Here is a 26,776-nt window from a genome sequence, read left to right as displayed (position 1 = left end):
CTGGCACACGGTTAAGTAAGCTTGATACACAGTTATATAAGGTTTGAACATAGTTAATTTGGACTGGTACATACTTATCCTGTCACACAGTTAATCAAGATTTGCACACAGTTAATATCCCTAGTCACTTTGCCAATCATCTCTAAAAGCTGAAGCCCATGACATGCTGCTTATGATTCCATGTATCCTCTCAATTTTCATTTATCTCTCTAACAAATTTTCTAGTTAGTTAATAAAATTAGTTAATAAATTTATAGATGAAAATCACACAGATGAGAAACTGTTTAGCATATACTATGTATACATAGTTAAATAAGATTTGGAATATACTTCGCATGGCACATAATTAAGTCTTCCTAGCACACAGTTAAGTAAGCTTGGAACATAGTTAATATAGCCTGGCCCCTGGCACATAGTTAAGTCTTCCTGACACACAATTAAGTCTTTCTATCACACATTTAAGTAAGTTTGGAACACAGTTATATAAGGTATTTTTTATTAAGGGCATAATAGGTATTTTATATAACTTTTTCAGAAAACTAGATGTTCATCCAAATATAAATAATTTTAAAATGTGCTTTTTTTTTTATAGTCAACTAAATATGTAAAAAATCATTTTTTCAGGCATCATATAATTTTTTTTAAAATATTTTAGTGAATAATTTTTTTTTTATGAGCTAAATGGGTCAAGACAAAAATTCTCAATAAACTAGCTTCCATAACGGTATCATGAACCAAAAAAAAAAAAGAAGAAAAAAATAGTATGGACGCATAGCACGAGGATTGGAGCTCGATACCATGATCTGTGGAGGGATCATACTAATCTCACTGATTTGTACCAATTCGCTCCACCATTTTGTGAAGCAGATTTTTTTTCCGCTCTACACTCTACAGCCCCGGCTCCCGAGTCCCGAATAAGCTAGCTTGTATTATTGTATAAAAATAATCATTATCTAGTTATGATCTCAACGGGCCAGTCTCGCGATTGAAGGACAGGAACCGACACTGGCTTAACTTTGGGCTTTTATTAGGCTTGTAGTAGCCCAGAATCAAACCCGGGAGTGTACTATTTTACCACTGCAGTACTGGTGCCCAGATCGCGGTGCAATTTAAGTCTTGACCACTCCCAGCATTTCAGGTTTTATCAACTCTCTTGTTCGTAGGCTTAGCGCTTAGCTGAGAGGCCGGTGCTCCACCAATTTTTTTTTTAAAGAGTTCGAGTTTCACTTCACCATTCATATTCATAGGAAGACAAATTACCTTTTTTGCTGCGTCTTATTTTGGATGAATCATATATTTGTTTATCAATTTTTTAATTTTATTGGCCGATTGATGTGGGCCGTTGGAGTTAAAAAAAAAAAAAAAAAAGCCCTTGGCTCGCATGCTTTCGTGGAGGGATCAGAGGCATCTAACTTAAATAACAGTCATTGTCATCAAAGAACCGGAAAAAAACTCAACAAGCCGCCGAAGCAAAATTAATGACAATCATTGTAGTCAAAGAATAGGAAAAAAACAAATTAAGCTGCCGAAGCAAAGAGCAAAACAATAATATTTAATTATATCAATTGTTTAATATCGATAAATTATATTAATTAATCAATCTGTCATTATCTAGGGCAAAGTGAGCGCGAACATCTGGATCCATAAAGGACGGGGGTTGTATCTTTGGCAAGAAAGAAGGATTCACCTTCCTTTGCGCGAGTCCACCGTTAGATCTCGCACCAGACGCTTTGAGATATGTGTAAAAGAAGTTCGGAGTGCTTTGAGAGCCGTGCATGGAGCAATCCAACGGTCTAAGATCAATCATCCTTTCGCACGAAAGATACAACAGGAACCCATCGCTGTAAGGATGGCTTTGTTACCCTCTCAGGCCAGTCGATTTAACCATCCATCTCTCTGAATGGAAACTCATGCACGGCTCCTGCACCCAGAAGGGAGCCTGACATCTGTCTCCAATTTCTTCTTCTTGTTCTTGTTGTTCTTCTTCTTCTCTCCTTAGGCGGTTTCTTGCCGACGGATCATAGCCCCCGCGCTCGGTTTTTCTCGCAACCCTCTCCCGCTCCGGCCGTATAAAGAGAGCAGAGCGCTCTCTCGGTCTTTCTCTCGGCGGTGGACTGCCGCCGGGCGAGCTATTTGCCGGAACTGCTAGAGTTGGGATTTGGGGCCGCGTGTCGCGCTGGCGAGGGGAATGGCGTCGGTGGCGGAGGTGCCGCTTCCCTACAAGGCGGTCGGAGAGGGGGACAGCGTGCCGGAGCCGGACGACGCGGTGGTGTTCGTTGGGGTCTCCTTGGTGCTCGGGATCGCTTCGAGGCATCTCCTTCGTGGCACCAGAGTTCCTTACACCGTCGCCCTTCTCGTTCTTGGCATCGGTCTCGGATCTCTCGGTTCGTATCTCTGTTTTGAGATTTCTTTTTGACTTGTATCTTTATTTTGACTTCCACTCGCTTTAACGGGCGTTAGTGAGGTGCCCATGATTTCTTGATCTTTGGGTTGCTTGGATTTCTCTGTGAATCTGGGGTTCTTTGGATTTTTGCTGGACCCGTGGCCAAATATAACCATTTTGAGTCATTAGATGGGCGAGCATATGATTTCGTGAATTTTTGGATTATGAATTACGTGGATTTCTTAGTGAATCAGGGAGCCTTTAGATTCTTGATGGACCGGTACTGATTATTTTTCTTGATTTTGGGAGACATCCTTTTTTATGTCCGTGCGATGAGTACTGGCAAACAATAAAAGCTTGAAACTTTCAAGAAGTCGGATTTTATGTAATTTTCAGAAGTTACTCGATCAAGGAGAAATAATAGCTAGTGGAATGAAATGAGACATTTAAGAAGTCCGATTTTCATGCTATTTCAGTATCACAGAATTCACAGATCTTGTTTTATGGCATTGACTCTTAATTTAGATGGGCAGCTGTGTATTTCTACACAAATAGGATTTATTGGGTTGTAGTCACACCAGTAAGAGTCCAGTTGGACTTTCTATCTCCTCTCTCCCTCTGTTTTGACGCACACAGAAATAAACCATCATTTTGCAAGGCTGATAAGACATGAATGTTGACTGGTAGTTCTCAAAACAAATACTTAATTACGAAAAATGAAACACTTAATGGATCAATGAGAAACTTTTGAACAGGGTTCCGCTGCATGACACATGTATGCACATGGTATGCCAGAACTGCTACGTGAGCAGAATTAACTTTGCTTGTTGTGCACGTGTAATAGCTGTTTCTTGTTCCCAACTGAAAGGACTTAAGTTTCTGAGTGTACTTACAATGAATAGAGTATTGCAGGAAATTTTTAATATCTACTAAGCCAACTTTCACCTATAAATCACCTGGAAAAATGAGGGGAGGTTAAGCAATTTGGGCCGTATTTACTTGAATCATGAATTTACACACACTTGTACCATGCAGAGTATCTTATGTTATCCAGTCAGGGTTATGGCCTATGACAAAATGTATATGATTGGGATATCAACATTCTAGTCTTATTCTCATGCTCTATCGAATGATAACAAGAGAAAAAAAAAAAACTTACTATATATCAGAATTTAAATGTGCATGAGAAAAATGTTCAAAACCATAAAAAAGAAAAACAATATGAAGTTAGCTAGATTTGATAGGATTGTGAACCACTCCAATGGAGGAGGTTATGGGTTTGAATGCACTTTACATTTGAATTACTCTCTTCTCTCCCCTTCCCTCAAAAACGGAAAAAAAAGAGAGAAAAACTAGAGTTGGTAGATTTTTGATGTCTCAGTGGATGCTATTGGTGAAGACATATAGAGGCAGGTTTAGGTGCCATTGTTGCATCCATATTAGGGTTCTAGCGACAATTGTCCAATCTGTCACATACATGATCCCCTTGCTTCAAGAACATTTATATTTGACAAGCCATTCAGAATGTTGTTAACTTGCAATCTGCAACCCCTATCAAATGCTCTTTCATTTATAGCATACAATTTACATCACTGCTCTTAAACATGGATTTTTAGCAGGTCCAAACAAGAAGATCATTTCTACATCATCTTTCACTAGCTTAATATAAGCCCAAATTAAATTAAACTCTAATGATTCCAACCATAAGATTAGTTGTTCCAGTCAGTCAAAGCAAGCTTTTTTGCATTTCCAGATTGCCTTTCATTTTATTATGTGATGTTACATATTGTACCAATCATTTGTTTATGTGTTTCGTTTTTTATGGTTTATTGTCTTTTTTCCTTCAAAACTGGTATACAAAATTTGAACTTTTATCATTTGAATTCAGAATATGGGACAAACGATGGATTAGGAAAACTGGGAGCTGGCATTCGCCTATGTAAGTCTAAATTCAATTGTTAACAAATATAAAGCTTTGAGCACATAATGGTTAATGTTAGCAGTGTGACAACATGCTGGATATTCAATTTTTTTATAATACAATTGATCATGCCACAATACAGGGGCAAATATTGATCCTGTTCTTCTATTATCTGTCTTTCTTCCTGCTCTTCTTTTTGAGAGCTCCTTTGCCATGGAAGTGCACCAAATAAAGGTATATTTCATCTTAACCTAACAATGATGTGTAGAAGTTCATCTCTCCATGTATGTTTTACTTTGGGACTTGAGAATCATGATTTAATATTATAATGGCTGATCGTGCAGGAACATGGTGATTTTTATGCTTGTTTTTTCAGTTGATTTTATTTTGATCATCATCTTGATGAATAGTTTAGAGAGAATGGAGAGTGCATGCCATTATATGTTGAGCATTTCAAAATATCCTGATTGAAGAGCTATGAAGATTGATAGAGAATCCATTTGATTTACAGAAAGTAAAATGGGTTGACTCGACCGAATTTGCATAGCTGATTATGGATATTGTGACCATGAAATATTGAGTCAATATCACATGGCGATGCTGGAAATATGATCACAAATTAATATACTTTGTTTGGGTCCTGTGGCATATACTACTTGAATGTTATTTCACTTGGAAAAATTCTAAACAGTTCATGACAGGTGTATATGAGATAATACCTCACTGACAATTCTCGTTCCGATATAACGTCATTTTTCTGATACATAATGGTGAAAATATAATCCCCTGGCTTATGCGCATTAGATAATCTCCCTTTTCCCAGTTGTTGTTTTGATACTTCTTTTTCAGTGTTGAAATCAGTATTCCCATAAAACTTGATTTCATAATTTCTACTGCCTTTCTTATCTAACACTTGATTGTTATATTTACTACACATCATACATAGGTATAATATAACTTACTAAGATACCATAAAACTTTGTAGATGCTTCATATGATCTCTTGACCATTTATAAGCAACTGAGTAAAATGGAATGTCCTGACAATTGTTGTAACTCAAACTGACATTAGATGCCTGTTGATACAGAGATGCATGGCACAAATGCTACTACTTGCTGGACCTGGTGTGCTCATATCGACCTTTTGCCTTGGAACTTTAATTAAGGTATGCATGAGAAAATGAATGTTTGAAAGAGGGTATATAGTTAGAGATTTTACATGGACACAGGCTACTCTTATGCCCCCATTGTTCCAATGACGACCTTATTTTGCGAGCTTCTTATACTTGACATTGATAAAATTGAATCTACTTCTGCTCTGCCCTTGCAAAACTATGCTGCAGATCACTTTTCCATATCACTGGAATTGGAAGACATCGTTGTTGCTGGGAGGGCTTCTTAGTGCTACAGATCCTGTTGCTGTTGTGGCTTTACTGAAAGAACTTGGAGCAAGTAAAAAGCTGAGCACAATAATTGAAGGAGAATCCTTAATGAATGATGGGTATATTCTTTTTTTCGATATATATCTTCTTGGGACTCAAAGTCCATTTTGGTACTTTTCTGAGTTTTGCTTTGTCTGAAGTTGCTCTATTTGGATCGCAGTTTTTTTTTTTTTTTTTGATTGATGATTAAGGCATGCTTAATTTAGCAATATTCTGTTGAGGAGATGCGGAATTGCAGTTTCCATCAGTGGGAGCAAGAATCCATATATACATTTAGAATAGACTTGCCCACATTATTGAGCAAAGAAACATAGACGATTACCATTGTTATCAGTTATATTGTATCCTCAACTCACTGTACTATAAGCATAATGAAATGTATAAAATAAAACAACATATGATTTAGTTATTGAAGGAAGCAGAAAGGAGATGAAAAAATTGGGAAAAACAGGAAAGACTGAAATGTATAAAATAAAACAACATATGATTTGATTATTGGAGAGGCTTAGTTGAGTTGAGTTGAGTTGTGTATGATCTAATTATTGGAGAAGGAAGCAAGAAGGAGATGAAAAAAAGAAGGGAAAAAAGAAAGAAAGAGTGAAATGCTTGAAGGTTGCTCATTATCTCTTATTTGTTCAGATCCTCTTCTTTTAATGACTTACTGTATTCTTATAACTTATATAGATTGACATTTTACATCCATTTGATGCAAGCAATTTTCAATGACACATTGTTCTGATTGTTCCACTGATTGCATGTAAATACTTTAGTTTATTTCCACCCCTCTAGATGGTGATCGATTATCAGGCTTTTAGTTTTTCTACGTATCAATAGTGTAAAGATCAAGATTCGTAGTCTCGGTACCAGACCTCGTACCAGTAGCATGCTAGTATAGCGTCAGTACGCCCTGTACAAGGTCAATTTGGTCTATCAAGACTTGGTACTCCCCTTGTACTGAGTCTTTGTTTGGAACTGATACACAGTACGATATGCCATGTACGGGATGGTATATATCAATACGGTGAGGTTAAAGATAACAATATATCATGACTCGAGCCTTTTCTCATTAATATAAGGTCGTATTGAACACACTTTTGAGTCAAGAAGACTTCTTGGGAAAATTGAGCAGATTTATTATTTGCTTTGACCTTGATGGCCTCTGTATAAGAAATTTTATGAACTTCATTGCTAAGGCAACTTTAGCTCTGCTAAAATAATGAAGCCAGATGGCAAATTAAAAGACCTTCCTTATTGGTTGCACTTGTATCTTACATAACCAAGAAGTAATCGTCTGATTATCTAGTGAAGTTTGATAAAATCTAGATGAAGAGGGAAGATGACAATGTTCGACATGGACCGTAGATTTCAAACAAACATAAGCCTTGAACATTGCCCAATCATTAAAAAAGATTTAAGCCTCAGAATATATTACTGGTGCCAGATGTGCCTGTACCATACTGACACATGGTATTTTTCCTCTTTTATTATGCCGGCACCAAAAGATGTACCATATCAGTACTGTTCTATATTGTACCATAGAAGTAAGGTACAAGTACTTGTATAGATACTTCAACCCTTGCTAAGGTCTAAAAGAGGGTAAATAAATATGCTTGGATAATTGTTTTAGGAAAAAATCATGCATGCCACGAATCTAAAAGTAAAGAGATATAGGTGAATAGCCAACAAGAATTATGAAAAATATTGTGTTATGAAGTCTTCAAGTTAGGTTACAAACATGATACAAGTAGGGGAGGGGGCTACTAAGGAGCTTTGGATGATGAAATTTATTTATAGAAGATGCTAGTAAGCTGGAAACAATGCATTTCATAGTGAAATTGTAAATGTTATTATAGTTTGATTCTATGAAAAGACTGCTGCTTTGGTCACTTCATGCATGCTGATCATAAGGCTCGTATGTTCATAATATTCCTTCAAGGAGAAATTGTGAGAAGGGTTGGTTGAATGAAAGGTACGAACTTTGGTTGGAAGAATTAACTTTTGTGGTTATTAAACTATATGACTAAGATGTGGTTACATATCATTCTCTTTAGAATTAACTTTTGTGAGGTAACTTTGATTCAAGAATCTCACATACAAATTGCCATATAATTTTGGGAAAATGCTAAACAGTTTATCTGTAATATGAAGGACTATGTGATAGAGTCGTTAAGAAAAGAAATAGGGAGGTTATGCACATTGAAAAGAGTAGAAGCAAGTCCTGTGGCAGTGTCCATGTAATTAAGAGAGGACAACTGGGCTTATAATCAGAGATGTGATGGCTGACCATCACTATATTGGATTTTACTATCAAATATATTAAGGTTAATGAGTTCTTATCATGAATTAATTTATCAAATAATCTAGTAAATTTAGTAAGATACACCTAAAAGATAAAAGAAACACTGCAAATACTGACTAATCATCTATTATGTATGCCATGTACATGATTCCTTTTAATATTTGATATACAAAAAGAATCATGCACCAGCAATCTCCAAGAAACATCAGTTCTCTCACCTTTACCTCATTTAACTGTAGTACCCTGATTTTTCCAGAACTGCGATTGTTGTATTTCAGCTGTTCTACCGAATGGTCCTTGGCCAGACCTTCAATGTGGGAGACATCATAAAATTCTTATCACAAGTTTCACTTGGAGCGTAAGTATTCGTTTGTTGTCTGATACATGTTTCCCACCAAAATGTGGTGATGATTATTGTTTATATTTTTTTATCCAGAGTAGCTATGGGTCTAGCTTTCGGAGTAGCATCTGTACTGTGGCTGGGCTTTATTTTCAATGACACAGTTATAGAGATTACATTGACTCTTGCTGTCAGCTACCTTGCTTTCTTCACTGTAAGATACACCTGTCTGTGATTTCCAGTACATTTATTATTTACAGTGAATGGGACACTTTTCTAGGAAGCCTTATAGCAAGATGCTTATCTCTTATTTTTGAGATCCAAATGCTTCCCTCATGTTTACTTTAATATCTTCATTTGAAAATTAAGTTATTTATCAGCATAATTAAGGGCTGACCTACAAATGGGATTTATGCGTACAATATTTTTTGACGGGAAATGGTTAGGGAAATTGATTGTTAGAAAGTTGTTACATCATTTACAGTCAGTTCTATTTGAACAATGGGATCTTCCATCCAGACCAGCATGTCATTGACATTGTTCATCTAAGAGCTAATGCATCTGCTATATTTGATGTAGTTCCTATTTCTTTTTAAAGGGCGATATTGGTGTTTTCCAGGAAAAACACTACTTGGGCTCACGTGCTCATACTAATTAACCCTTCATTTATCTAGAAAATTCGTTGTATTATATTTATGCTATAAGGATAGCTTGTTCTGAATTTTCAGTCCTTGACACTTGCATGACTTTCGTCTTTTACTTGCCAGGCTCAAGATGGGGCAGATGTTTCAGGTGTCTTGACAGTAATGACTCTAGGAATGTAAGTAAAATCTGTTTTTCCAATATGTTTTCTCTGGATTTATGTATATTTTACTTATGACTTCATGTTGTGTAGGCAGGTTCTATGCAGCTGTTGCAAGAACAGCTTTTAAGGGTGATGGCCAGCAAAGTTTGCATCATTTCTGGTATAATATATATCTTGTTGTTTTTTTCTTCTATAGTACAATGAACATCAAATGAAGCTTTTTCTAGAATATAAGATTCTGTATCACAATCTTCCCCTTTTCAAAGTGATTAGCTTGAGGTAAGTCACAGACAGATTCGGTGCATCCTTGCACCTAGAATGACATTCATAGCTGTTCAGGTGGCTAGGAATTGTACTCCAGGATCAAATGATACTAGTGTGGTTATTACTCTAGCCATTAAAACAAGATTGCTTGAACTTACACATGTTTGAACTTCCATCGAGTGATTGCCTGAAACATTCACCTCAAAATGCAATATGCTTAAAGGGAAGTGTTTTGTTATCCATCAATGAAGTTATAGTGGCTCAACCGCACCATGTATGGAGCTAACTTGGTTAGGGGGGGTTTACTAGTTAGCTTAGGTTGTTTGATGACAAATTCAATTACTTGAATTTATCCCTACTAGAGTAGAAATTTGATCATACATCAAAAATTGCAATAAGGTGGTTTATCAAAATTATGTGGTTTTGTAATTGCACAAATACATGAGTGTGTAATGCAAGGTATGCCGTACTGGCCCAAATCGGGCGGTACGAGGCTGAACCGGTACCCAATATGGGTGGCGTACTGATACTCGGTACGTCAAAAATTTTTTTACTGTACCGTACTGACACTATGCTAGTGTGGCACCTGTATGGGGTCCGGTATCGAGACGGCGAATCTTAGTGCAGTGTATATATATTTGCATATATACATATTTGTATGATTCGATTGGGGAGAAGGAAGGTTTTCTTCAACCTGCTTAACTCATACCTCTTAAAAAAAAAATAGAAGATGGAGGAATCTCAAAAGTAGGGCTTTAAGTCCCCTTTTCTTTCATTATAAAAAAAAAACGAGGTACATAGTCTCTATTTATAATGCGAGGTCCGCTCTTACGCAATTTAGGTCATATTTCTCTTTCTCATCCTAGTAGGACTCTTTTTTCTAAAATAGACATTTCTAGTAGAAAAAAGCTAAAAATCTCGAGGAGGTAGATCTCAACTTTTACATCAACTCTACCTTCTGTCGCTCTGCTTGATTATTCTCGGATAGAAAGCTACGCCCAGTCAAAGTCTTATCCGAAAAGGAAAATTTTGGTTTGACCAGCCTGTTTTGAGATCTAAATGATGGAATTTTTGCCTAATTCAAGCTCCTAGGAGGTTGGCCCAAAGTTGTAGATCTCGAAAAGATACCTAATTTCAAAAAATAGATTAGCTCAATTGAGCATCGTATGACCATATTATGGCCTTCGGAAGTTTGGCTTGCGACTCGGCTTCCTGATCTGGCGGATCTTGCTCTTGGAACAAAGTAGTCCACATCGAGTTTGGTGATCCTCCTGGATTAGGGCTCTCTCTCTATTTAGGAAATTTAGCTCCCGCTAAATCAAAACTGAAGGTGGAAAAATGCCTGCTTTTTCGTCTCGCAGTTGAACCATCTAGCTTTGCTTGGAGGTGGTTTCTGGCATAGCTCTTCTTCGCTCTTGAATCTCAACAAACCACTTATTCTGCTCCTGCATCTGTACTTCATGGTAGGGACTCTCCTTTCTGTCCTTCTTCGTCGATGATGACTACGATGACTCCTCGATTTTGATCTCAGTAGATCGGTCAATGAAACTAAAGAATGAGAGCTTGGCTTCTTATAAGTAGTATTAGATTTTCGTACCATCATCACAAACTTGTTGCAAGCATTAACAAGTCGCTTTGCTTAGGCTGCAATTGCAAGGTCAATGTTACCTTGTGTTTAGGAGGCATTGATCGTAAACTCCTTTCCATCCTTCACGAATTGATACTTCTTTAGACACCAGTAGAAGACTGCATCTCGATCCCAAAGGTATGGGATCCCAACGATAATCTAGCAAACATCTAAAGGAACTACTTCAGAAGTTACCTCGTCGACATAGCTCTTAGGTTATAGCGAATTTGAAGGTACACTACTTCGTGATCTTTAATTTGATGTCCTATTGAATTCAACCAAGAGAGTGGGATGTGGATGAGGCTTAGTCTGCAACTTCAGCGTTTGAACTAGATTTTCAAATATGAGGTTCTTCTGTCTTACAGAATCTACAATTGCCTCAATCAAGGTTCGCCGAACTGATACCGGAATCCGTACCGGTCGGCGCCCAGTACGGTTCGGTACCATACCGAACAAGTACGGGTTGGATGTGCCGGTTCATGGACTGGCACGCCCAATTGTTTTTAGACTTTTTGAAAAAAATTAATTGGTAATCACTCTTTTTGAACTTTTTCAATGAATTTAAGTCTAATTTGATTTTTTTTGATTTTTTTATGTTTCTTTGATGTTTTTCGATGTTTATATGATTTCGATTTAACCTAGATGCATCTTATTGCTTTAAAATAATACAAATCATAAAATGAACAATATAAAATATCCTCAAATCAAGTAGTGACGTGAAAATTAAAAAAATAATACAATCAATTACATACATTAAGTCTAACATACATACCGATATCTAAAATCGGATCGAGCGGCGATGCCTCTTGTAAATATCCGGATCATCAGCATAGTCAGGAGGCACATCAGCCCATCCCTTTAACAAAGTGGCGTAATCTTGTATGTTTATCCCATAAGGAACGCCCACCAGCTTATAAGTGCTCTCGGATCCTTTGCTGAAGCTATGGCTCAGAGGTATCCTCGGCTGATAATACGGGTGTGGTGGGATCCATCCGAATATGCTGGCAGCAAAATCCGACTCGTAAGATGCTCTGGGTTGTGCAGGATAGTCACCGGAAGATGCCTCAAACGCACCATATCCATATCCGTATCCGTATAGGTCATAGGTTGTATGTGGCTGCGGGTAATAAGATCCACTATACTACTCGAAATCTGATACGTCTATGGATCCTACTTTACATACGAGGTTATCTGCAGCTGCATCGTGCCTCCTAAATGGCCTTAAGGAGCTCATCTCCTATACGCAATTATATCCTTGTGGGCTCTACCAGATCGTGCACCATGGTCCCTATCTTTTTTTTTTGCTTTGACGGGGTTCCTATCCTGTGTAGTATGCATAAACTAGGACTCACTAGTGAATCGAAGACTATCCTGCGGCTGTCTCATAAACAGTGGTCTTCTGTCCTCTATTCCCTGGCCGACAGATTCATGATCACTAGAACTATCATCGCTGCTGCTTCTAGTTTTTGAATTTGAGTGTACTGACTCATCCTCAACACTCCATTAGGGCTGTAGGTGCCTTTTGTTTTTGTTTTTGGTGTGTTAGGCAGCTGTCTTCTTACTCTTCGTCTCCCTCTTTGCCTGGTTATGCTGCGAGGATGTATATCGCCCTCCTGATCAAGTCGACCGGGTAGCGTAGTGGTCTCGTCTAAGCATCTCTCGATCATATCTCTGAGAGGATGTCTCGAACAAGAAGTCATGGGGTGACTGGCTCTTCTGTGGCTGTGGCTGATCAATTAGAAGAACTCGTAGAATATTGCGCTCAGCCCATTGCCCTGCATCGACTCTAGCCTCACTGGTTACAAAACTGGCCAGTCGTGGAGGCGATCCTCGCTCATTAAGCTCTGGCTACTGCTGCTGGCCCCCAAGACAACTGATCATAGGATCATCTTCATCATCAATGAAAGTACTATGGATTGGATCTATATATTTGAGCTCCACTTCCTCTTGAATGCACTTTAGTCTCAACCTCAGATTGTAATGAACATATACAGGGTCATTGAGGCGCTTCTGTGTCAGACGGTTTTTCTGCTTGCTGTGGATGAGGGCCAAGGTGGACTAATTGCGCTCACAGCCACTCAAGGAGACCGTCTGGGAAAGGATCCGAATAGCTAGCTGCTTAAGATTTTTTGCGGACAGCCCAAAATTAATCCACTCTCCTACTTGATCAATTATCTCCTCCATCAGTTTGAGGATGTATGCGACGTCATGCACCTGATCAGAAGCGTCAACCGACTTGTGGAAGAAAGTCTTCTTATCACAGTATATCAAAATGTTGATGCTGTCTGGTAGGACCGGTCCAACCATCACAAATCATAGTCAGTCCATATGTGGGCCACTTGCTCTTGTAGGAGGCAGTCTATTTTCCTAGCTTCTTATTACTATCAAGAAGCTCACCGTAAATGTCCTTTGAGCCTAGAGGATCTATACTGGAACCGGCAATCTGTATGGTAGAAACGACAGACCTGTTGTACGTATTGTTTGCCACATTCGCTGGGATGTAGCTGAAGTGGAACCAGGGTCCAATAGCTCGCCACATATCTTTTTTCTTATCCTTATTTAGCATTGAGTTAACCCTCTGCTGCTTCGAATCTTTGTTGAAGAAGGCATGTCGATCTAAATCATGGATTGCTGCTGCTGGTGGAATCTTTGGATGACTTTTTTCTGCTACCAAAAGTCCCTTAACATAGACGCAATCCGACCACCGTCTCTGCTGACGGTCTTCCTGATTGAGGTGGTCTTCTGAACTCTAGATCTGGCCTGCTGCTCGTAGAATCAGAGCCCAATTTGTAGTACGAGGGCCCAAATCGAGCCCTATGTTTGGCCACCTCATCATGCTGCCACTGATTATCCAGGCTTGCCTGCATGGCAGCCTGGATTTGTGCCTTGTCATTTGGAGCAGACACCTTCTCTGACTCCCTGGAGTGACAGGAAGATGGCTCTACTGCTCGACGGTCCACCTTCGCCTTTTTCTTGGCAACCTTCTCCTTCGCTGCTTTGAAATCAGCGAAGTGCTTCTTCATCTGCTGCCGAACCTTATGTGGATATTTTCGGCACATAAATACGTCAGAGTAACCACCAGCTAAGTGCTGCTTCAATCTGATTACCCCTCTTAAACTATGTTGCATCAGTTGCACTTCCAATAGTGCCGGCTCGAGAGTATTTGCCCATGATTCCAGCCAATATCACGCTTTGGATCTTTTTTCCTTAATGGCTTTATTCTTGCACGTTTATCAAGTATGCTAGTTTATCAATTATTTAAAAATAACAAAATTAATTTACGATGAAATTTTTTTCTCAAAAAATGCACCGGATTTATCTAATACATAACACTAATTTTTCTTACTTTTTAAAATATTTATATATTTTTAATAATTTTTAAATTTAAAAATATGTTTAAATATTATAAATTCAAAAAAATATGATTTCCACCTCAGAAATCACTTCTGAATTATGTAATATGTGCTACTAATTTTTCATAATTTTTGGTATTATTTATATATTTTTAATTATTTTTTGAATTTAAAAATAATTTTTAAATATTAATATTTTGAAAAATTAATTTCAACTCAGATTCATGTAGAATCCAATAATGGATGCTACATATATTCTTTTAGGCCATCGAGAATGCATCAAAAGCTACTTATTTTTTATTTTTTTTCAAATTTAGGCCTAGGCCACTGTGCGCATGATCGCATCAAAATTTGAATAATGGACACCAAATTTTTATGGAAAGTAGCTTGCATGCCTCTAAATACATTTCTAATTTTACAGTTTTTTCAATTTTTATTTATTTTATTAATTTTATTTTTAATACAAAAATATATTTTTAATTTTTAAAAATTATATATAATACAAAAGTTAAAATTTTTTATGTCAACGTGTAGATTGTCTATAGATCTACAACATATAAAAAAATCAAGCCCAAATCAAAAATTTTGGCATGATCTTTTTTTATTTTGTAATTTTTGAGCTATTTTTTCAAGCCTCCTCTAAAAAAAGAAGAAAATGAGGTAGAAAAGAGAAAGCACATTTTATTTAGCCTTGGATGTTTCTTCTGATAGCCTGAATTAGTATTATTTTTGGAGTATTTAGGAAGAAAAAGCATTGGAGCTGCCTTCAAATGTTGTTAGGAGGCCTTGAAGCATCAGGTGGCAATAATTTAAGGAATAGCGTCCATCCGGTTCGGAATTGGGTTGACTTGGTGCGAACCTTCTAGTTCGCATCGAGTTTGCACCGAACCGACCGGTTCCGGCCGGTTCGTACACTTATTGACTGGTTCTGATCGATAAGAGACCGGTTCTGATCGGTTCTGTAGGAGTTCTGGTCGGTTTTGTAGGAGTTCCGGCTTCTATGAAGTCAGAACTGAAAATAATAACTGAACCGACTTGGTTTCGCACTGAGTTGGCCCGGCACTGCTCGAACCGACCCGGTCACTGCCCGAACTGAGTGGCCCAGTTTGGCAGTTCTTGGCCTCAATGATGCTCTGCTTCAACTGAGGCAAAAGAGTTCCTCACGCACTTCTAAATCTGCCTCTATTGCTGTCTTGAGTTTTCTCGCCATCAGGCTCAATTTGGGTTTGCTTGCTCAAGCTCGTACAACTCCTCAACTTCTACAACATTGAGAACTGCCTTTCCCTTCTTGGAATCCTCTTCTCTCTATGTCTTTCTTTTCAGCTGCAGCTTAGGGTGAATTTTCCAACACTTCTCCTTGGTGTGTCCACGAAGGTTACAATGATCACAATAAATTTTTTGAGTCGTGTTGGTGTGCTTCTTTTCTTGCTCCCTCTCTTGACATGGATTTTCATCGTTTTTTTTTTTTACCTTCTCTAAGCCGGTTTCTCTTCTTAATCCCTAGGGCCTTCATGCTGGCTTTGCTGATGTCTTCAACTTTGAAGAGTTTCGGCTCCTTTCGAATGTTCTTGTGGAGACCTCCGATGTACTTCATAAAAACTGCATAATCGTCGATGGAGATTTCGAGTGAGATTGCTTGTGGAACTCGGTAGTGTAGTCCTGGATAGATTGATCATACTTATGTCGTAGATATTTCCACTTGATTCACCGATGCTCCTCGTGGCCGATTGGGTAGAACTGCTTTTTAATTCAGCTTTTGAATTTGTTCTATGTCAGATTTGAAAAATCGTTGTTCCTCATATACAAATTCCACCAGGTAAGCATGGCTAGAAAACTTAAGACGGGCAAAAGCTACCTTCTGGATACTAGAATATCCATAAATAGTAAAATATGTTTCTAACTGGTCTAGCCAGTTATCTAGTTTTTTCGCATCAACCCCATCATATACAAGGATCCCGATTCGAGCCTCAACTTTAAACAGTTGAAGAGAGAGATTTCTCATGCCCGTAGGTCACTCATCCTCATCCTTCTTGCTGGATGGTGGATCTTCATCTCGAGCTGTGGGAGATGCTTCGCAACAGGAGTTGCTGATGCTTGTGATGAAGATATTGCCAATCTCGAGACAATCTCAGTGAGTTGGGCAATCTTCTCCTCTAGTTGTATGAGAAGCCCCTTTATCTCATCATCACCCATCGAGGATGAACTAGCATCCATACTCGCCTATCCTTCGATGTACTTGAAGCATGGATAGTCCTTCTCCTGATTGTTTGTATTGCTTACGTGTCTACAGAAGCCCCTACAGATATAGAGGACTGGAGCTTTGATACCAACTTGATCCGATTGGGGAGAAGGAAGATTTTCTTTAACCCGCTCAACTTATATATCTTATAAAAAAACTAGAAGAAGATGGAGGAATCTCAAAAGTAGGGCTTTAAGTCCCATTTTCTTTTATTATTTTTTTAAAAAATGAGGTACATAGCCTCTATTTATAATATGAGGTCCGCCCTAACACAATTTGGGTCGGATTTCTCTTTCTAATCCTAGTAGAACTCTTTTTTCTAAAATAGACATCTCTAGTAAAAAAAGCTAAAAATCTCGAGGAGGTAGATCTTGACTTTTACATCAACTCTACCTTCTGTCGCTCTGCTTGATTCTTCTCAAATAGAAAGCTACGCCCAATCAAAGTCTTATCCGAAAAAGAAACTTTCGATTTGACCAGCCCGTTTCGAGGTCTAAATAATGGATTTTTGGCATGATTCAACCTCCTAGGAGATTGGCCCATAGTTGTAGATCCTGAAAAGATACCCAATTTCAAAAAAAAATCATCTCAATCGGGCATCGCATGACCAAATTATGGCCTTCGGAAGTTTTGGCCTACAACTCGGCTTCCCGATGTGGCGGATCTTGCTCTTGGACTCTGTCCAGCTCTGCTCGTAGTAGCCAAAGTGATCCACATCGAGTCTGGTGATCCTCCTGGATCATTGTACATATATGTGTGCATGCTTGAAAGGTCATGATCTACTTAAGAGTGTCAAATTTTTGGTGTTTGATTAAATCAAGGGTTTCTTTAGAGGTGTAAATGAGCTGATTGCAAGCAAGTGGAAGCCAACTTGATCTTAGCAAGAGTCAGGAAGGCCTAGCTAGAGCTCGGCTGTGTTCAACTTGAGTTGGCTTGAGCTCGACTGGTTAAGGGTGTGGTGGTCAGACCATTCTAAAGGGGTGATAGAAAGGATATACAGCATGCTTAGGGAATGGAAGAGCTTGATGTGGAGGATTTGTGATGCTAGAAGCATAGCCATTAGGTAGTTCAAGGAGAAGATTGGATGTGGCAGAGCTGAATATAAAAATGATGGGCCTGCAATAAGTAAACTTTGAGTGGACATTAAGATTGTCCACTTGAAATTGGCAGAGTTGGGTGGATCATTTGCTATCTAGTTATTGCTGCTCTTGAAACATGAGAGAGAGGAGAGAGGTGTGGACCGTGTGGTAGTTTATTTCTCAGTGCGGTAACAGTGCTAACTGGGTTAGACAAAGTTGATATGGAGTATGTCATGCATGGAAAACCAATCGTTATTGACCTGCTATTGTTAGCTTGGAATGCTTGCTTTTCCAAGTGGATCTTATAATATATTAAGGAATTACAAGTGTAATAATGACAAAACTCACACCTATTTCAAGCACATACTAGCTGTTTAAAACAGGAGAATGTAACCCTGATACATGCTCACAAAATCTTATTCTGCCAAGCATTACTATGTTTTATTAGCAACAGTTTTTGGAATTTTCCTTAACTTGATTTTGTGGCTTTGAAGTGAATCAAAATAGGCAGTTATATAATTCTTAACTGTAATATAGCAATCTGCCACTGCTATTTCAGATTTGGATGTTTCGGTTACACAATGCCACTTACAGATGCTTGGAACGTACCACACAGGATTTTTGTTTTTTTCCCAATTTGTGGTCAATATCTCTGATCTACGCTACAAATTTGAAAACTATATCCCAAATCAACTTTTTTGTGAAAATTCTGCATCTCCTGTGATCCTTTATGAGATTGAGAAATGAGAGAATTGACAGACATGAGACAGAAGGCAACAGAGTAGCATTTAAAGTTCTGCATTTACACGAAGAAATTCTTTTATTTTATTATATACTGGATATGCTGAGATTCTTGTTTAGAAGATGGGCATTCTTGTGGCAGGCCCTGTAGAATTATAATATGCATCAAAGCTAGTAATTTCTTAGTCACTTGTAGTAGTTTGCTCAAGGAACTATATGTATATTTTTTCGTGTTTATATGCATCTTATCTAATGTATGCATAACTTTATTTGTGTCTTTGGAGTTTTTGAATAGGGATTTATTATTTACATTTCTGCATATCTTTTTCAGGGAAATGGTAGCCTACATTGCAAATACTCTAATTTTTATCTTGAGGTATTACTAGATGCTTTGACATTTCATATTGCAGTAATTGTTTTAATGCTTATTACTTTTATCAACTACATAATCTTCCTCCATGTAAACAAAGAGGCTCTTTGTGTGTAAAATTGATAATTCTATCTTTGGTTTATTAGTGAAATTACATGCAAAATAATTATGACCAAGATTCGCCGAACCGGTACTAGGGATTGTACCACTTGGCTATTGATTCAGTCTTGGTAACATTATGTATCATACCAACCCAGGCCATACTGGAAATAGGGGGAGGGAGAGCAAGGGAGGGGGGAGGGGGGGAGGGGGGGGGGGGGGGGGGGGCAGGTGGAGAGGGAGGGACAGGCATGCCTCTGACCTTCAACCTACAATCTCCAGCCTCAATACCCATCATCGTCGTCTACAGTGGCCGTGGTCTTCATTGTTATCTTTGTCATCTTCATCATTGTTGTCATGGTGAGAGAGAAGAGAAAGAGATCATTGTTGTTATCGTCAGCGGCAGTAATGGTACCCTAACTCTAGCAGGGAAACCATGAGGAGCAAGGAGGATCTGGGTAAAGGCGAGGATTATAAAGGCCTGAACTCAACTTGGTTCTGAATAGCCTGTAAATACTTGAAACTAGGTGGAACCTAAAGGTTTGGTCCTGGCAAGTGGACCTGGGACCGAATCAAGTGGCCGAACCATTCAGGTTCCTAGTCGGTTTGGTTTGGTGTGCTGTGTATTGCCTAGTTTAGAATGGTTTAACAGACCTTGGTTATGACTAATATCTAGGCAAACCGGATAATGACTAATGTCAAGGCAAACTGGATAATGACTATCTGGGATTTCAAATGTTCATCTTTGCTATTTGTAAGTTCGAGAATTTTCATGCTCTGTGCAATTTTCCTTTAATGTAGAAAAAGAAATTCATCTAAAATGTGTCATGAGAAGATTCAAGGAAACTTATCTAAAATGTTCAAAGGGATGGTATGGTTAATGGAAGATAAGAAGGCAACAAGAGATCGTATTGAAAAAATAAAATTAATATAACAACTACTTGCAAGTAAATATAATGTATAACTTGTCCAAAAAATTTGAAGAGATGATAAGGTTAGTGGAAGACTAAAACTAAGCAGAGACCAGATTTTTTTTTTTGTTAAATCAAATTTATGTAACAGCTCCTCACAAGCACATTTCCTTACATGGAATGAATGCCTCCTTTAAGCATTGACACATGTTGTCTTAAAGTATGTACTTCTAGTATATTTATTCTTCTCATTATAGATTTTCCACCTTATTGGATTTATAAAAGATCTCCATGAGAACTTGTTTTATCATTGCCAAAAAATTTCCATGCTAGAATGCTAGACACCTAGTCACTGGGCTTGGAAATTTTGCCACACTAATAAGACAATAATTGACATGCCAAGTAAATTTTGTGGTGGTGCTAAAAGGATCGATTGTCTCATTTTCCAGATGATCTAAGATGTTTTTTCACAAACGTTGATGCCCATTATCATCATAATTAAGGTTGAATTATTATGTTCCTAGTCCAAATAACCAATCATACATCATCTGAAAGAAAGCTGGAGAAAACTCCATGTTGAGGAGATATTTACTCTTCCATCTTCATTTTTTTTGTTGTCCTATTGTCTATTCTAAGTTGCTTTTTATCTTCCTTCTCTCTCACATAATTCTCAATTAGTGCAAGTGAGCAAGTCGTATTCCTCTTCATACTTGTAGCTCACCTTATTCTTCTTAGCTCTACCACCTTTATGTGAACCAAAATAGGGAGAGATAACAACAGTAGGTGACAATAACATGACTAAACTAATACAGCAGAGCAGCACAAATATTTAGCTAACACAAGTAGACATTAGCCAGATTTAGACAATGATGTAGACTATGATCAGCAATGTGGAGTAATGGCGAACAATGTTAGTGGCTTTAGGTACCACGCCATCTTTTTCAAGCATTGATCATACTCTTTGGTGATAAAAACCGACACAGGTCAAAGATAGGGACAATATTGACCAAAGAGGGATGATATTAAGGGGACTACAATGTTTAACTTTACATTGATGGCTTGAAATTAGTATTGGTGCTGCCTTAGTGTAAGCATCATATCATAGTTATATATGTAGCCTCCTGGCACCCAAACCCTACTCCAAAACAAAGAATTCTGGGTAAATCAAGCTGAAGATTATGCACTTATTCAATTTTGGGCAGCATTCTTTAGTTCCATTTAAGACTTGTGTTTACACCATGTTTACGCCCCATCTCAATGATTTTGCTGGCGGTTATAAGTGAGCGCCAAGTAGATAAAGTTAGATGGAGCAAGAACCGATGAAAGTCACATGACTTTTGCTAAATTGGATAGAGTTCGTTTGTAAATCACATGGTGTGGAGACGCAGGCTGAAACGGTAGCATTTGACATGATGTGGATAGGCAGGCCAAAAAATGGAACTTGGCCATGATTAACCATGATGCATTGGTACGAGTTACAGGTTGAGGGATGTTGAATAGTGATGTAGTTCATTGTACACTTGAGATCATGGGAGCGAATCATCAAAATCTTTGAAGATCGTGATGACGTAGGCAGTTACAAGTGTGAAGATCCGTGTGGGCGTGTGTTTAATGCCACATTGGTTATTCGTTGGGTAGATCTTGGATACTTATATAGGATTAAAGAACCTAAATAATACCTTCTGGCTAGTCTTTTTGGGTGAGATCTTGGGTTGTGACAAATGGTATCAGAGCAGACCCAACCCATAACCTATGTGGACTAGGGGATACTGCAACATGGATCTATTAGGGCACTAGGGGATACTGCAACATGGATCTATTAGGGCCGATCACGGGCTGATCGTAATGCTTGTGATTAGATTTGAATGGATTTAAACCCTTAGCCTAATGAGGACGTCAAGGCTTAAACGGAGAAAGTATTTGAAGATCCGTGCGGGTGTGTGTTTAGTCCCACATCGGTTATTCGCTGGGTAGATCTTGGGTACTTATATAGGATCAAGAAATCTAAATAATACTTTCCGGCTAGTCTTTTTGGGTGAGGTCTTGGGTTGTGACAACAAGGATCAGCGATTATGTTTAGTTATTTGTTTTTGAGTATAATTAATGTAATTGTACTCTATAAGTGACCCTTCAACAATTCAAATCAATGCATCGTTATATTATCTTAGTTTATCCGTAGCTTTCTTAAAAGTAGTGTTAACTTAGATCTCTACTATCGTAGCCCAGACTACATCTCTATCCTATCCAAATCCATCTTCTTTGAACAGTGGTGTGATAGTGGCGAAAGTCCTTAAAAGTCAAAGCATCTAGACCCAAGGTCCGCTGTACCGGTACCGGTCGGCGTACCGGTGGCGGCCCGGACCGGTATGAAACCGGTCCCGTACCGGTCCGTACCGGTCCGTACCGGTGGCGTACCGGGCCGTACCGGTGGCGTACCGGGCCGTACCGGTCCCGAACCGGTCCGAACCGATGGCGTACCGGTCCGTACCGGTGGCGTACCGGTCTTTCAACAATAAATTACCGGTACCGGATTTTACGCTGATCCGATACCGGTCCCAGGCCGGACCGGTACGTACCGGCCCGTACCGGCCGGTACGGACCGGTACGGCAGACCAAGGTCCGCCGTACCGGTACCGGTCGGCGTACCGGTGGCTGGCCGGACCGGTACGGTACCGGTCCGGTCCGGTACGTACCGGCTGGTACCGGTCCTGTACCGGCCGGTACGCGGTGGTTTCAAAAACCACAGCGCGCGGCGCTGTGGTTCTAAAAAAAAAAAAAAAAATCGTACCGGCCGGTACGGGCGGCGTACCGGCCGGTACGGGCGTCGAACCGGCCGGTACGGGCGTCGAACCGGCCGGTACGGGCCCGAACCGGCCGGTACGGGCCCGAACCGGCCGGTACGGGCCCGAACCGGCCGGTACGGGCCCGAACCGGCCGGTACGCACCCGTACCGGCCGGTTCGGATAAAAAACCGGGAAATACCGGTTTTTTATCCGTTCCGGTACCGGTCCACGGCCGGACCGGTACGTACCGGCCCGTACCGGCCGGTACGGACCGGTACGGCATTCCATGCGGCAGACCATGTCTAGACCCATGCTACTCCCATATCCTCCTTGCGATCACCATCTTACTAGTGCATACTGTGGCAGAATTAGCCAATCATTTCTTTACGGCGTACAAATTGACACATTAATCTTTGTATGGAAATGTCGGGGGCTTTGAGGAACCTGACTTTGAGATCTCATCCTATCAAAAGAAAGAGGCCGGACCTTATCTTGTGGAGTCCTTGGAATCTTTAGATCAAGACAATGAGGAAGAGATCCTGTAGGTGAATGCAGGAGTAAATCAGACCGAATAGGCAATCAAAGATTCTTCGGACAACATTAAATCAATATTCGAGCCTGAGATGGGCTTCGACCATCTTGGTTTGTAGATGGTTGCTAAGGAAATGTCGGTGGAATCATGTTGACACATGGCATTGCCATTGGAACTAGTCCTCTTGGACTAATGGATGGGGGACAACAATTCAAACTACCTATAGTGCAGCTTATCCTTACCTCGAGGGTTGGGGGGTAACCATCCTAGTGGATACTATCACCTCCTCATCGTCAGTAGCTATCTATGCCAAATCTATATGCTAGAGAGCAATCTGTTAAACAGATAGAGGTCTATATTCGTCTAAGAGCTAGGAACATTAGTCATATTATTGGGCATGTTCCCGTATAAATCAGCTGTATCCGCCATACTGACAAGTTGGAGGGCAAGCATGGCATTGAATCTTACCTCCACCAATTTCTCCATGGTTTCTACATGCTGCTCAAGTTTGAATCTCACCTCCATCAAATCTTCCATGGTCTGTATCTGTTGCTTAAATTCATTTTTCCTAAAAGGTGAACCTATCAACCTCTTTGGTGACACAAGTGATTGGTGGGCTTGCAAGATCTCAATTATCTTTTCCTTCAAAGGGGCCAATTTGGTTGACTGTCAAGTCCAAAGTCAGGCTGATGGATGTGCCAGATACATTACATCATCTTCCTGGCCGTCGATTGATAGCATGTGGAGGGTATCGTTTACGCCATGTTTACATCCCATCTCAATGATCTAGATGGTGGCCGTGAACGAGGCCGCATGGATCAAGTTAGACGGAGCCAGAACAGATGAAAGTCATGTGACTCTTGCTGAAATGGATAGAGTTCGGTCATAAATCACACGATCTGGATCCGCAGGTCGAAGAGGTAGAATTCAGCCATGACGTGGATAAACAAGATGAAAGATTGGAACCTGGTCTGATTAACTATGATGCATCGGTACAAGCTACAGGCAAAGGGATGTTGCATAGTGATGTGGTTCACGATTACACTTGAGATCATGGGAGCAAATCATTGAAACCACTGAAGATCGTGACGACATTGGCAGTTCCAGGGATTAGCAGTTATTTTAGTTCTTTTGCTCCTTAGGATAAATTAGTGTAATTGTGCTTTGTAAGTGATCCTTCGACAATCCAAATGAATGCATCTTTATCTTATCTTAGTTTACTAGTAGCTTTTTTAGGAGTAGTGTTAACGTAGATTTCTATCACTGTAGCCCAAGCTACACCCTTATCCCTATCTAGATCCATCTCCTTGGAACAACAGTGTGACGGCAGCGAAAGCCCTTAAAAAGGATAAGGCAATTGAACCCATGCTACTCTCATGTCCTTTCTTTGATCACCATCTTTCTTGTTGTTCTAATGCTAGTAGCACATCCACACACATATCTAGCCCTCACCATTTGAATTGTCACCCTTTCCGTGTGCTAATAAGTTTTTAGGCACACTCGGACGGGACAAAAAGGGCCAAAACAACTTGATTTGGACAAAAATTATTGAAGTTCGTTTGGAATTTGAGAGCAGTCATTCTATTGCTGATATATATGAAGATGGCCACGCTAAGACCTTTTCATAATGTATGCGAGGATGCAGCACACTGAAAAGAAAATGGACAAAATATAATGATGAAGATTTGAAGTGATGAACTATCAGCAAGGTTGCAAGAGGTTTGTGTTTACAAGGATGGGCAACTTTCAGCAGATTACTCAAACTGTAGAATGATTGGATTTAGTTGAATGTGAAACCTCTCTCTCTCTCTCTCTCTCTGAGATAAGATACATTCATTTATGAACCAGTCGTTTCATGTAATTTTCTAGTTTTCCTATAGTACTAATTTCATTTTTGTTGTTTATAAAATCTTAGAAGGTCTATAGGCTTCCATTTTGTCTTTACTTCACATAGACTAATTTCATTCACCAGCAACTATCAAATGTGGAGTTTTTAGTATTCTTCAGCCCATGTTACTTTGATGGTTATATCAGTATATAGAATACAAGTGTGAATTGCTATATTTGTACTGGGCTGCAAAAGATTTTGGTACAATTGTTGAGCAGAGTATTTGATGACCTGATGAGCTGGAAGGAAAATGGGTTGCTTGAACTTGGGATGGCAAAACATGGATGCATCATTCTTCTCTTTTTGAATAAAATCCATGCTATAGATTTTTCATAGGTGAAGGCTTAAACTTTAAAGACTCTATGCTTCACTTGCATGTTCAAGAGCTTTATTGAAGTTAATTAAGTCACTCAGTTTGTACCACAAACATCTTTGGTGTTGCAATGTTTAAGACATATTTTTCCCCTATTAGTTGAATGCACATCTTGATCTTCTCTTGTATCAAGTACATAGGATCCAAGCATTGAATGCGAAGTAATAGTGCGATGGAATTAGTTACTAGCGGCAATAATCAATTATCCAATCTGCATGACTATGCCCCTCGCTTAGTGCGTGAGTAATTTTGCGTACATGCCTAATATAATAAAATTAGTATATTGAATTCTCTAATTTGAATCGGGGTCATCCATATTTTGCACAAGTATTAACATTTTAAAAGCTTGTTCGATGAGTTCTCGTGAACTTTGTGACTTGCTTGATAGATTGAATATAGCAGAATGATTAAGTAGCTGGATTAATTGTTAGACAAGGTGGTATTAACTCCTAAACTTCATCCATGCACGTAAAACTAGGTAGCCAGCAACACGGTCACCAAATCGTTTATCATTGTGTGATAATGCCATAATAATGGTGTATAGGAATGAAGCTGAAGAACATGTGTATCAGTGATGATGCATTATATGATACTTGACCATGACATTGGAGCTGGAAAAGATGTCTAGGTTTCTAATCTTCTGGTGAATGAAGAATTCTCTAGGAGTAGATCAAAGGGTTTTTATATATGGAAATTCTAATGCGTATGTCTTAAACCATATATTCATCCACTTTTTTCAGTTAGCCATTTTGTGCTGGCTGATTGGATTAATTCTGATTCATTCATATTCCTTGATATTTTATTTATATTTGGCGAGGCTCTGGTGGATCCTGCCAAAAAGACAGTCATATTGGTAAAGATGCCTAGGTCGTGTTTTGCCCATGTGCATGCATGGGTTAATGCATTGGCGTTGTTGCATATCTGCCTTTTGATAATACTAGATATATTTTTGTAATGCTAAGAGTCAAAGTTTATGATAATATATGGCTCTTCACTTTCTATTAATTGCCTAATGATATATTCTTAATCTTTTATTCTTGGTTTGTCAGTGGGGTTGTTATTGCTGAAGGTGTACTGCACAATGATAACCACTTCGAAAGACATGGTATCTTTTGCAACATATACTTCCTCTTTTCATTATCGGCATATCATATCTTTAGCTTATTAGTATTAAATCACATTGCTTATAAGGAAAATTTCAAAGGATGATAAGTTACTAAAAATTTACTTCGGATTGCATGTGCAACATTTAACATAATGGCAAAGATACTTATTCAATCAAAGATGAGTTAAGCTCAAGTGTTTTTCCTTCTTAATTTCTAAATCAT

The 26,776-nt window shown here is 39.0% G+C and overlaps 1 protein-coding gene across 5 annotated transcripts in view; it reads left to right on the top strand.

The window, feature by feature from the left end:
* Positions 1-1,845: 1,845 nt before the first annotated feature.
* The window catches only part of SOS1 (sodium proton exchanger, putative (NHX7) (SOS1)), a 49,104-nt gene continuing 24,173 nt past the window's right edge, over positions 1,846-26,776 (top strand). For 2 of the 5 annotated variants that reach the window (XM_008799878.6, XM_088701773.2), the window contains exons 1-11: positions 1,846-2,384; positions 4,272-4,322; positions 4,447-4,538; positions 5,392-5,469; positions 5,647-5,804; positions 8,301-8,402; positions 8,481-8,598; positions 9,152-9,204; positions 9,284-9,349; positions 18,824-18,868; positions 26,498-26,553. In XM_008799878.6, coding sequence (XP_008798100.2) covers positions 2,189-2,384; positions 4,272-4,322; positions 4,447-4,538; positions 5,392-5,469; positions 5,647-5,804; positions 8,301-8,402; positions 8,481-8,598; positions 9,152-9,204; positions 9,284-9,349; positions 18,824-18,868; positions 26,498-26,553 — 1,015 coding nt within the window. In that variant the 5' untranslated portion in view covers positions 1,846-2,188. Of the gene's footprint in view, positions 2,385-4,271; positions 4,323-4,446; positions 4,539-5,391; positions 5,470-5,646; positions 5,805-8,300; positions 8,403-8,480; positions 8,599-9,151; positions 9,205-9,283; positions 9,350-18,823; positions 18,869-26,497; positions 26,554-26,776 lie in introns of those variants that run through there. The other 3 variants (XM_088701776.2, XM_088701774.2, XM_088701775.2) reach the window with 2 other exon arrangements.

Source organism: Phoenix dactylifera, chromosome 7 (assembly GCF_051530095.1).
Source record: "Phoenix dactylifera cultivar Ajwa chromosome 7, Ajwa_hap1_PhDact_Kaust_v1.1, whole genome shotgun sequence".
NCBI lineage: Eukaryota > Viridiplantae > Streptophyta > Magnoliopsida > Arecales > Arecaceae > Phoenix > Phoenix dactylifera.
Note: the sequence above shows the minus strand (reverse complement) of the source record. Positions and strands in the feature narration are given on the sequence as shown.